General features: G+C 43.1%; 1 protein-coding gene across 4 annotated transcripts in view; it reads left to right on the top strand.

Moving 5' to 3' along the window:
- The window catches only part of LOC119437039 (sec1 family domain-containing protein 2), a 45,920-nt gene that overhangs the window by 18,981 nt on the left and 13,497 nt on the right, over nucleotides 1-13,442 (top strand). For all 4 annotated transcript variants that reach the window (XM_049660239.1, XM_049660238.1, XM_049660240.1 and 1 more), the window contains 5 exons: nucleotides 426-544; nucleotides 8,154-8,351; nucleotides 10,096-10,195; nucleotides 10,268-10,337; nucleotides 10,515-10,626. In XM_049660239.1, the coding sequence (XP_049516196.1) occupies nucleotides 426-544; nucleotides 8,154-8,351; nucleotides 10,096-10,195; nucleotides 10,268-10,337; nucleotides 10,515-10,626 (599 nt within the window). The remainder of the gene's footprint in view (nucleotides 1-425; nucleotides 545-8,153; nucleotides 8,352-10,095; nucleotides 10,196-10,267; nucleotides 10,338-10,514; nucleotides 10,627-13,442) is intronic.

Here is a 13,442-nt window from a genome sequence, read left to right as displayed (position 1 = left end):
TTGGGTATAGTGCTGTCCACTTACTATAATGATGATAAAGAAGTCTGAATGTCTGACTCATTATAACCACATATTGTTACATTTTGCCTGATCATGAACTTCTTAAATATGAAATGTGTAGTAAACCATGACAGTCATTATAAATGGTAACAATTAAGAGTTGTATCTTTGCAAGTGGACTGCACTGTATTTGTCTTTCAATTCACAAGAAGACTGTTTCAAGGGTGTGTTACCTATCTGGTGCGAACTGGCAATGAATTGCCTGATTTTAGTACACAAGATGTAGCATTCTTATAGCCCAGGCAATAATTTTAATACTTTCCAAGACATGCGAGAAATTAGTTTTGTTTCTTGGATAAATATTTTGAATTCTTGCAGAGGGAAGTTCTTCATGGTGTTTTGTTCTCTTTATCTCTACTTGATAGGAATGCATGATGGAACTGAATCGACTTATTGTGGAGGCAGCACTCAAACAAGGTGTGCGCCTGGATGTCACTGGTCGTCTAACAGCAGAACAACTCAGGAAAAGAATTATTCAATTCAGGTAAAAAAACAAAGACTGAGAATCTTCATTCTGCTGTTAGGTGTTCTTTTCTCTTGAGCTGAATGACTTTTTAAACTTAGTGGCACAACTGACAAGTGAAGAAAAAAACCGGCAGATCCCACGCTCTGTGGGAATCGATGTTATGCGAAGCAGTATGGAGGGAGCCTACCAAGTTAACGAGCATGAGAGCACCAAGACATAGGCGGCTGTTTCATGCCCTACATGACACGCATGTCATGACATTCATGTTATGACATATCATTTATGTCCGAACACATTTCACTGGTTTTTGAGTGTTAATCTTTTTTCACTGAGTCATTGTCATTTTTGCTGAGTCATGCTCATGACTATGACTTCTATTATCGTCCTTTAATATTTCCTTCACTTAGTGCCCACGTCTGAACCGATTCCAGTGGTTTTTGAGTATGAATATTTTTTTTCGCTGAGTCAGTGTCATTTCTTGCTGAGTCATGGTCATTATTGAGTCATTATTGTATTCTACTGTTATTATCGTTACTATCATAACCATACTTGCACCCATTACCATCATTAATTCTCGATTCTTTGCCACTTTGGGGGTTTTTGGACCCATGAGAGCACCAAGACGTAGGCGACTGTTTCATGACCTACATGACACACCTCATGACATTCATGTGATGACCCATCATTTATGTTTGTCATACACTCTTGTACTATGCCAATTTTGGTACCTACCAATTAACGAAACGACCATGAGAGCACCAAGACATAGGCGGCTAGCTAGCTAGCGAAACGAGTCATGCCAGTCATGATAGATCTATCTATCTATCTGTCTATCTATCTATCTATCTATCTATTTATCTATACATACATACATACATACATACATACATACATACATACATACATACATACAGTATAAACTACTTATAGCATAACCGTTTATAGTGCAGAACTGGCTACAACGCGGCCTTTTCCGACTCCCATTTGCACTCCCATAGAACTCCATGTATACGCATACCGCTTACAGTGCAGCCGCGTGAGACGAAATACCAGTTATAATGCGGCTTCCGCGGGAAAATCTCGCCGACAAGGGCAACAGTGAGCAAGCTTCTCAGTAGGATGTTCTGGTGGGCTAGTTGGTTCATAGCTTTTAGACGTTTCTCAACAAGGTGCGTACTCCCGGCCGGCGTGTGCATTATTCAGTGCAATCAAATTCTCGTTAATTCGGACTTATATGGCCGCACATCGGTTAATTAGAACTACTTTCAGAGCTCGGTGAGCGAGGAGCGCCACAAATGTGCAACGTAAAAGAGCAAGAACGGCGCTTTCGTCCAACTGAAACGAAGCGGCGGAGTCCGTATCGCCACAGCAGTCAGTTGAAATCGTACGTGAATGACAGCAATGCGGGAACGCTTCGAGCCTATTTCTGTCTTTAAAGCCTGTATTCTTGCGTTTATCGCCACACATAACACCGCGTTGGCCGCGGGCTTTCGTAGCTGCGTAGTCGTCATCCATGATCGCGTCGATAGCGGCCGCGGTTTTCTCCGCAGCGGTTGCAGCGAACGGTAGTTTCGTTTTACTCGGTACGCGCGTCGGCCGCGTGCCTAAAAAACTGCGTAGTCGCCATCGATGATCGCATAGATAGCAACTGCAGTTTCGACTCCCAGTTTTTGCGGCGAATGGTAGTTCATTCGTACAGACTCGGTGCATGCGTCGGGCACGTGCCTTCAGCACCGCAAAGTCACCGTTCATAATCGCGTCAATAGCGGTCACGGTTTTTTCCGCAGCGGTTGCGGCAAACAGTTGTTTCGTTTTGACTCGGCAAAGCTGTCAAGCTTGAAGAGCACCGGCTACATCACGATTATGTTTTCGCCAGCTCACTGGCGAAAACGTAATCGCGATGTGTGCGCGATAGTACAAAGTGTGTCTACATGCTTGGTCTACATGTTTTGCATACGTGCAGGGCTTGAAAATCGTTGTTTTGGTTATAGTGCAGTACCGCTTATAGTGCAGATATTCACGACTCCGGCAACTTACGTTATAAGCTGTCTATACTGTACATACATACATACATACATACATACATACATACATACATACATACATACATACATACATACATACATACATACATACATACATAATACATACATAATACATACATACATACATACATACATACATACTTCAGCAGCAGCAGCAGCCTAAATTTATGTCCACTGCAGGACGAACGCCTCTCCCTGCATTCTCCAATTAACGCTGTCTTGCGCTAGCTGATTCCAATTTGCGCCTGCAAATTTCCTAACTTCATCACCCCACCTAGTTTTCTAGCGACCTCGACTGCGCTTCCCTTCTCTTGGTATCCATTCTGTAACCCTAATGGTAAACCGGTTATCCATCCTACGCATTACATGGCCTGCCCAGCTCCATTTTTTCCTCTTAATGTCAACTAGAATATCAGCTTTACCTGTTTGCTCTCTGATCCACACCGCTCTCTTCCTGTCTCTTAACATTAGGCCTAACATTTTTCGTTCCATAGCTCTTTGTACGCTCCTTAACTTGTTCTCGACATTCTTTGTTAACCTCCAAGTTTCTGCCCCATATTTTAGCACCGGTAGAATGCAGTGATTGTACACTTTTCTTTTCAACGACAGTGGTAAGCTCCCAGTCAAGATTTAGTAATGCCTGCCGTATGCACTCCAATCCACTTTTATTCTTCTGTAAATTTACTTCTCATGATGAGGGTCCCCTGTGAGTAATTGACCTAGATAAACCTACTCCTTTACAGACTCTAGAGGCTGACTGGTGATCTTGAATTATTGTTTCTTTGCGAGGCTCTTGAACATTATTTTTGTCTTCTGTATATTAATCTTCAACCCCACTCTTACACTTTCTCGGTTAAGGTCCTCAATCATTTGTTGTAATTCGTCCCAATTGTTGCCACACACACACACGCACACACACACACACACACACACACACACACACACACACACACACACACACACACACACACACTCTCTCTCTCTGCGATGCAGGTTCTTTTGTTTAAATCGTTCTGATGCATGGTATCAATAGCACACAAATTCGGGCTGAGCACGTGTGTGAGGGCAGGTAATAGTTCACAGAGGATGGGAGGCGGCGAAACGACTAAAAGATGTGGTGTTCGTCTCACCACAATGTCGATAGGATCGGTGGATGAACGGGCGACCAGAGTGCGGTAGCTCCGGTTTGAAGAGTAAAGGCAGGCGGCTTGGCGGCACGGGCAGATGCCGGCGGCGTTCTGGCCAGGCAGCTGGGCGTAGAACTCGGGCCCGTAGCCCGACTGCTCTCGTTCTGCCCACGGGTGCAGAAGCTCGCCGGCCTCGGGCAGCAGTTCTTGATCGGGTAGAGTGGCGACGCCCAGGAACGGGTTTGCAGGAGGCCCCGGTCGGGTGAAGTCCTGGTGGCTTGGGTCCGGAACCCGACGGCCCATCTTCAACTCCCGGTCCGGTGGCCTACCTTCTCCTGGCATCGCTTCATGGAACTCCCCCTTCTTCTGCCAGAGCACCTCACTTTTCTGCCGCTCTGGCTGATTCATTGTTTGCTCATTGGTCGCTCGAAGCTTCGTGGTTTCTTCTGATTTGATGCCTTTTTCTTTTATTTTCTCTTCTTGCGCCGCGTGTTCACGTGCCGGATGCTCTTCGACGTTGCCGTCTTCCATCCAGCACGGAATTCACCTCCGCGTGCGCATTGTTTGTCGTCTGCTTCTTGTTTGTCTCCAACCGCCGCACCGTGTCGGGCACTCCACACACCACAATCTCTCTCTCTCTCAAAGTGGCAAATGTTTGCCAAGAAATGCTGCGCATTTAATAGCTTCAGGTGGGACTGTATTAACTGGCAGATTATGTTTCTAGTGGAACTGTACATTTGTCATTAATCCCTTCAGACGTGAATTAAATCTGCCAAGTGGAAATATACGTGCACCATTTTGGGCTCTCGACACGTAAAATAATGGTCTTCAAAAGTTGGATACAAAACCTTGAATATTTACCCGTTTTCTGTGGTGTCTACATTTATGGACACACCTACAGTCAGAAAAAAATATTCATCATCATCATCATTTATTTTTCCTTAAAGGCCCCTGTTGGGGTATTACATAAGGGGGGGTTACAGCAGGTAAGAATAGAAATAAAGACATGGTTACAGTTTCCTACAGCCTGTGGATTTGTTTGAGAACACAACTAAAAAAGAAAAACTTAGTGGCACACTGAATACAATGCAAAATCAAATCAGCAGAAAAGTCGCAATGTGAAACGGCAATTGCAAAAGAAGGAAAACACAGTACGATCATTATAAGGTTAGGGTTTGAGGTTATCAGTAAGCAGCTGTTTAAAGATAATGGAGTTACGCTCACTGACAGCTCTATCTGGTAAATTGTTCCACTCTGCGATGGCGCTAGGCAAAAATGATTGATTAAAGGAAGATGTTGAACCATGCAAGCGATGGAATCTGCAAGAGTTAGAAAGGCGACGAGACGTACGAGTTGGTGGAATAAGAAGCTTTCCATGTAGTTGTGGGAAGTTCTAATATAGTCGGTGGAAAAGGCACAGCTTTGCAATTTTCTGACGCAACAACGATGGTTCGAGTCCTAAGGACGATTTAATCGCACTGACGCTTTCTTGATGGCTGTACCTGGAAGTGATGAATCTAGTGGCACGATTTTGTATTGATTCTAAAGTGTTGATTAAGTAAGCTTGGTTCGGGCTCCAAGTAGCTGAGGCATATTCAATTTTACTTCGAATGAAAGTTTCATAAGCTAGTTTTCGTGTAGATGGGGGGGCACAGGGCAAGGGTACGGCTGACGTAACCAAGTGATTTAGTAGTGTCGGTAGCCAATTTTGTGATGTGGTCGGTGCAGGTCAACTTGCTGTTAATAGTGATAACAATATGATTCAACGGTGAATAGGGTTGTCGAGTTTAAAGAGTACTAGTATTCCTTGTTAGATTGTTTACGGGAGATCCGCATAACTTTACATTTGGAGATGTTAAGTTTCATTAGAGAATTGGAACACCAGGTTTCTATTAAATGTAAGTTTTGTTGAAGCATTGCATGGTCGGTTTGGTCCGTGATGCGATGATAAAGTACGCAGTCGTCTGCAAAAAGTCGGATAAAGGATGAAATGCCATTAGGAAGGTCGTTTATGAAGATGAGAAAGATAAGGGGACCGAGGACGGACCCCTGTGGTACGCCGGAGATTACGCTAGAAGTGGCAGAGCAATGATTTCCGACAGCTGTGTACTGGAAGCGATTTTTTAGAAAGCAATGGATCCATGACAATGCGAGAGGGTCGAGATCGAGGCATGAAAGTTTGGCCAAAAGTCGCTCATGGGGAACACAGTCGAATGCTTTGGCGAAGTCTAGGTAGATGACGTCGGTTTGAAGTGATGAGTCTAAGTTCAGATGAAGTTCAGTGACAAATTCAAAAAGCTGTGTATTGCATGACAAACCAGGCCGGAAACCGTGTTGATTGTGAAAAAAGAAGGAATGATCACCAAGATGACATGCTGTTTGCGAATATATTATATGTTCTAGGAGGTTACAGGCAATGCTTGTTAGAGAAATGGGACGATAGAAGGATCAGAGCGGCTGCCTGACTTATATACAGGTACCACTTCACTAATTTTACTAATATTGCACGCAAGTAATGAAACCGTCACAAGGGTTCTTTACTGGGTATGTGACACAAATCACTTTTGAGACATTTTTACTTCATTTATTAACTCACACACGTGCATTTCTCTACCTTGCGTAAAATGGATAAAACGAATCATTTTAAGCCACAAAGCATGAGAAAGTGCTACTATCCGGCAGCGAATCCGGCTTGTTGCTGTGCATCCCTGATGTCAGCAGCGCTGTGCATTGAGCATGCGGACATGCTCCAACCAGTGATTGTGGCCATTGTAACTGCTGGTGCCTATGGGCAGTGACTGCGTGTTGGTTTACTTCTGTAGTGGCTCAGGGATTTCACTTCTTGGCTCACCCTATTTTCTTGCCACTGTTTGCTAGAGGTGATCAAGCTATGTGGGATATCTATTTCGCCAAAGCATTTTTCCGGAGGAGGTTTTCTGCATCTGCATCTCTGATGTATTCTCACTAGCCATTGCACTGTGTGAGAGATACAAATTGAGAAATCATCCTGATGGTCTATTTCCTTGTTCCATCTTATTGGAGCTAGGGTGACATGAAGTAAAGTTTATCAACTAGCTCATGAAGTAATTGTACTGCAGAATGACGTACTCATGCACTCATCCTCCTTGAGGTTGGCAACTGCATTCGATGTCATTGGGGAGTAAAGCTTGCGCTCCATACTTCACTGCATTCTTCTTTGATAGCACTGCTAGCTGCTGCTTGCCCTGCCTTTCCTAAAGTCCAGAAAGTTACTTGACAGTCTGCATCGTGATACTTACAGCAGCACTCTTTATGGAACCACTTGTCAAATAATTCTAAAACTAGAAAACTTCAGGCAAATTTCGATGCCATTTCTGTGTCATATTAAATGCACTCAAGATCAGCGACATCTGTGTCAGAAAGGTATTCTTGCAAAAATCTCTTTGATAATCGAGCTTTCATTTTACAGCTGCATGCTTGAAAATAGCCAGAAAAATGAGGAACTTTGATCATGGCAAGGTGAAGGATGTTGTGTCTAAAATATTGCGGTGCCCTAATGAAGGCAGCTTTGAGGACAACTTTGGTGCTACCTCCAATGATGCTACATTTGTGGTGTGAATAAAAGCAATTATTTTGCATTCACGGAGCCCTATTTTATGATTTAAGTGCCAAAATTTTGCACGGCATGCTTTGTTACGAGAAAAACCTTCAAAAAATGAGGCACTTACTGCGCACTCCGTAGAATGTTGCAATGTGCATTTTCCTACGGTTCTTAACAAATGTTTCATTGGGCTTCATGAAGATGTCACTAGTTGTCTATTTGATAAACCAAAGGTGTGTATCCCAGCACCTTCCAAACTGTGTTTTTTCTTGCACATTTTATACAGTAGCCGCTTGAAGTCGGCATCCACAAATGTGGACCCAGCACCTCAAGATAAAGATTGATGCCAGCATACTGAAAGCTCATTATGCAGGGCTGTCCACTCCTAGGGGACTGCTCGGGTAGCATTCAAGTGCTTATAGTAGCTCAAGTTTGGAATAAAGGTCCACAGATGTTTCTTTCAATAATGGCTATCTGGGTTAGCTGCTGTATTGGTCACTTTTTAAAATTAAAAAAAAAAAGTTCTTAACAAATGTAGTTCCATCACATTGAATACTACTGAAGTGTTTCCTTAGGGTGGATGACCCTGTACTTTGTAGAGCATTACATTTGCTCCCCAACATTGCTTATCATCTCTGCTTGCAAGCATCATTCATGCTGATGGCACTGTTTGTCCAATAAGAATCAAATTTTGTATAACCCTTGGGATCAAAAATGGCAGAAGTGTCTTGCACCTCTGTATTAAAATAACAAATCAGCCTTTCTCATATGCAAAGGAAAACTCAAAACATAGAAAATGCACCTAGTGCTGTGAACTCTTTAGGCAAGTTCAGAGTGCTTGACATTCAGCCATTCACTGTAACATTGCCTTTCAGGAAAGATGGTGGGGATGCTGTTATTGACAAGGGCCTGGTGCAACAGATCTTGGGGGTTGCTCAGGCAGCACTGGGAGAGAGGTACTCAAAGCTGGAGGACCTCCTTAGCACAGAGAAGGTGATCGTGCAAAATGCGAGTGTCTCCACAGAAGCTGCTTCACGGAGCTTGGTTCAGCTCCTTCGATCCAGAAACACAACGTGAGTGCATGAACAGTATTGGCAGCTCAGTTTCCCGACAGTGTTCTTACCGTAATTTTGCTTACGGTAAAGTTTGTTTCAATTTTTTTTTTACACTATGCATGAGTTAGAAAAAAAAAAGAGTGCTATAGTATATTATTATGTTTGTCACTTAGTAAGATACCATCGTGGGATTATCTTTGTCAAAGCGTCCTGTAGTAGGCCCTGACAAAGACAAGTCCCTTTGTCAAAATGTTGGCTTCATACTTGGGCTTTCCTTGTTTGACCACTGTTGACCAGCTCAAGTCTCCACGTTCTTGTGAACCTCCTACATGGTATGCTTATTCAAGGCAGCATAAAGTATATATGTGACTGAACACCAGGAAAGGCTGTTTTAAATGTCAGGTATTCTTCCATCCTGTGGAATTTATTTCTAACACGCAATATAGTTTAGTAGATAAATTGGTAGCTTATTATTATTTTGATGGAACTCGTAAGATTTCTACAGCAGTGGTGTGTTCTACCAGTTATTCACCAGTCAGCTTTGCTTATTTTCATTCTCATATTGATTGTAGCATAAAAAAATAGTGGCTATGGTCTGCTGCTTTAATGTGCAGGGTGGCAACATTATAGCCGAAAGTGAGTTGTTACGACGACATCACAACTTTATTATGTGATATCGTTGCAGCATAACAAATCACATCTCTTATGCATGACAGACATCATTTCATATAATCATGTGTTCAATCAAGAAAGAGTTACTGCAAATTGAAAATCACCTTCTAGCACTATATAAAAACAGGCTTCACTTGTAGCAGTGATAGCAAAACTCAGGATCTGCTGCTGCAAAATGTACATCCCGTTCCCAATTAGATATGACTGACGAGTGCAATTAGCAGCAGCCATGCTGTTTGATGACAGGAATTTGGAGTTATCTTTTCGGTGAAAACTTTTATATGCCCAAACATAAACGTTTCTAGCACCATTCATTTTACTTTGAGTCCAGTGAGTGTAGTCCCAATCTCATGGGCAAAAAAAAAAAAAGAACTACAGTAACTAGTGCATGCTAGTAAGAGTTTTCAACCAAGAAATTCTGAGATCCGTGTAAGCTAACAATTGCCTTGAACTTTAATTTCTAAGTACTTCCAGTTCTCACTAAACAATTTCAGTGACATTGTGGCATGCCACTAATCAAAACACACATCACACGCAGGTATAAATGGGCTCGCCACAGTGGCCAGCCTGCTCAACTTGTGTTCATGGTCATTGACATCAGGCGGTGCACAAGGTGCCATGATAGACTGAGTTGTAATGTGACGCACGGTGAAACACATACTGTAGCATTTGGTTTTTGGTGCACATCCTAATCCAAAATGTAAATGTGTTTTGTACACTGTTGAAACAGTGTGCGAACATAATATATATGCACCGAATCCTTATCCAATTATTGATAAGCACTCAGTGATGTTCTGTGGCCTACATCCAGCACAGAAAATCACTGCTCAACAATGCCACTATTATGTCCCACATGAAAGATTTCGTCAGCAAATTGAAATAGTACATTCAGGGTTCTACGCTTCCGTGGGTGTTCAAGCATTGCTACGCTATGTCTAATAACGTCCTTCCTTACTAGGACTGTAACTAGTAGTAACATTAGATTTTGTTTGCACTCACTCACTCTAAAATGCCCTACATGAACTCCTGTCCAGTAATATATTTGAAAAGCAGCTTTGTAATAAGTGCTGTTTTGTGCCATTGTACCCAGGGGATTACAATTAGAAGACATCATGGCTCTTATGGCGTTGTTGTATTCTTTATTCGGAGAAAAAACACTCGGAAGTGAAAGTGACAAGCGGACACTGAAGGTGAGTGCATCAGCAGATGGCACATATTTGACAAGCTTGTATGCATCTTATTTCATAATGTAACTGTTCCAGGCTGAAATCGTAGCAGCAGTATATCAAGCAGCAGCAGAAAAAAACTTGCCCGAGTTCTTCAAACATCTTGGTAAGTTTATTCAAGGTCACTGTCAAGCTGAATGTTATGTTTGCCGGGTCATATTCCTCTCTACTTCTTTAATTCCTCCCAGTTTTCTAAGCTTGTTAAAGTCAGAAAGTCTTCATATGCGGTAATGTGGAAGAAAGCCATGTGGGTGTTTCTGTACTTAGACATTATGCCAACCAGTTTCAGATGAGCAGGAGACGCTGGACGAGAACACCGTGATTGAGAAGGTCGATGAAATCTTCAGAGCAGTGCAAGCCCTCAGAATGGCCAGAAAACAACTTAGAAGGTACAGGTAAGGAATGCAAACATTCTACACTGGAAAGATTGGGAGATATGGGGTGTTTCTCAACTCTTTCCTTACCACGCCATAGGAAATTTATCAATTTGATCGGCAGCTTTATGACACATTGTTAAACATTGCCGATCAAACTCTTCCATAACCAACACCATGCACCGTATGAAATTAAGACTGCACTTTCACTTTTGGTCGGTTTGTGCTCTTTGGTTGACTCATGTACATAATTTTTAAATGACAGCAGCAGTGAAGATGCAGGAGCTTCCGTCAGGTTGTCTAATTTTCTGCTCCGACATATATGCTGCTCTAACCATACCTCAAACGTCGGCACATGCTCAGGAGTGGGCATTGTATTATTATGTTAGGCTAATATCGAGTGCAACTTCGTTTTTTCTCACAGTGGGTTGCTTTTTCCCATTAGCATATGTACAGTGGAAATTATGAAAAGTGTTTCTCGTCGTGTGGAGTTTTCACTCACACTAGGGCGCACAGTCGGTTCCAGACCAATATTCTGCAGAGGCTTGGCTAGCAGTCTGATCTGGTACTTCTTGGACACAGCCCATGCAAAGGTTCTTTTTCATTACCAGAAACATCCTCACAAAATAGCTCCAGTGTCAGTTCAAGATGCACGACTAGGCCAGCTTGCTTACTAATTAAGAGACGTTGATTAAACATGATAATCAGGTATAAGGAAGTTGGTGAATGTTTCCCAACCTGACAACCATTGCCCCAAGAGCCTAAAAAATGCCAAAAGAAAGGAGTCAGTAGCTTGCTGCAAAGAGTAAAAACAAGCTCGTTCTGCACAATAGGCGCATGCCGATTTTCACGTTTCCGAAGCCATGGCTTTCCCACGTAGCATGGGCATCACCACTATTGGTATCTTCGACTGGTCGCATCCATCCCCCGAAGCAGAGTGATGCAGATCCGGCGCTCCCCGAACTCGGAGATAGAGGACAAGCGCGCAAGCCGAACGTGTGACTCGCTCTCAGAGGAGGAAATGGCAGATGCGAAACCACGTGACTACTGCTATCGTCTGGTGTTTCGCCTATCCAAAGATAAACCGGCGGATGCGCCGGTGGGACGACCGTTCGTTGAGACGCCAGCATGCTGTGGCCTAGGTTGCCTAGGCTACGGTGTACCGTCGCCAAGAACGGCGACTCTGTGCTGTGATGACGTTGCTGGAAACGCTCATCTCGGCGACTGCTCCGACGACAGGGCTCGGAGCGTCTCAGAGTGCTCGACGCGGGAGGAGAGCGATCGAAATGAACCAGCCGAACGCAAGGCGCGCACCCCCTTTCAACCAGCCGAAGACAACGCCGCTCGCGAGAGCGCTCTAGAGCGCTCCGAGGCGACCAGTCGAAGATACCATATGACTATTGTACATGCCACCCAAATGTTTTTTTTTTGTGCGTGCGTGCGTGCGTGCGTGCGTGCGTGTGTGTGTGTGTGTGTGTGTGTGTGTGTGTGTGTGTGTGTGTGTGTGTGTGTGTGTGTGTGTGTGTGTGTGTGTGTGTGTGTGTGTGGAAACCAGCAGCAAGGCAAATATTTGCCATTTCAGATTTTTTCTTACTCCGCACTTTCAGTAAAACTGCAAAATATTCTGTTCAGTCACGTTTCTTGAGGTGCTGCTCTTTGAAAAAATGTCACATAAGAATTCTCAAAAAAATTTTGAGCAATTATTTCCATATTACTTCCATTCAAAATAACTATAATTAAGCTACAATTTTATGTATCACTGTATCTGTTGCCAATATGTCTTAAAATAAAGCGTTAAAACGTAAAAGCACTGAAAATGAGCACTTTTCTGGCAGTAATGAAATAGCGAAGTGAATCTATAGAGCCGGCAGTCAATGAACCTTAGGAAAACCATGTCTAATTGTAGCACCTTAACTGTTGGGGTAATGTTGCCTTCACATTTTTGTTACTAATTTCACATTTTTGTTTACATTGAATATGAGCATAGAAAAGATGGCAAATCATCACTAGTGAGTACCTAATCCATAACCTCCGTAGGTTGTGTTCCGTACCACTTGGCCTACAACAGGGGCTGTTGCCCTCTTTAATTTTCGGGATATTTAAACATATGTAAAGAGCTAGCACATACCAATTGTTTCAGCGACAACTGTTCGAGACACAATATAATACTTTTTGAAGGACATGATTAGCAACAAGGGCAGACAAAAGAAAAGTCCCTGTCAGATCATTTAGCAGCTTTATTAACTAAGATACGATAATTAAAATTTAAATTTTGAATGACAGGTTGCCAGTGCCAACTGGACGTTTGTAGCTAACGGCAAACTCATAACAAATCAGCTTTTAAAACAGACTAAAAGCTGTTATTTATAGCAGACTGGCATGAAGTGTTCCAACTCATTTTAAGCGTGAAACTGAAACCGGTACCATGTATGTGACGAGACAGGCAGGCGACCCTTCCAGTACCCTGCCCTTGTCACAGCTCCTTTATAACCCTTGGGTGCCTTTGTCAGACGCCAACCTCGACGGGTTACCATAAGTGCACCGTGGGAAGAAGAAAAGAAAGGAGACGATAGGCGGGGAATTGCTATCGCTGCCTCTCCAGCTCAACGGAACCGATTAGTTGTGGGGTAACGAAGAAAGTAAGCATTGCGCTCTTTATATCTACAATTACATTAGGTCTTTTTCAGGAAAGCTCTTGGGTAGTTCCTTGAAAGGCGTCACACTCATTCCAGTGTGTTGTTCAGTTTCAAGAAAAAGTGTTTCAGGACCCCTTTAACTAATAGTTGATGCTACAAAGATGATTTGTTTTCTGAAACGGAACGCCCAACAAAGCTTTG

The sequence above is a fragment of the Dermacentor silvarum genome, chromosome 1 (assembly GCF_013339745.2).
Source record: "Dermacentor silvarum isolate Dsil-2018 chromosome 1, BIME_Dsil_1.4, whole genome shotgun sequence".
Taxonomy (NCBI): domain Eukaryota; kingdom Metazoa; phylum Arthropoda; class Arachnida; order Ixodida; family Ixodidae; genus Dermacentor; species Dermacentor silvarum.
Note: the sequence above shows the minus strand (reverse complement) of the source record. Positions and strands in the feature narration are given on the sequence as shown.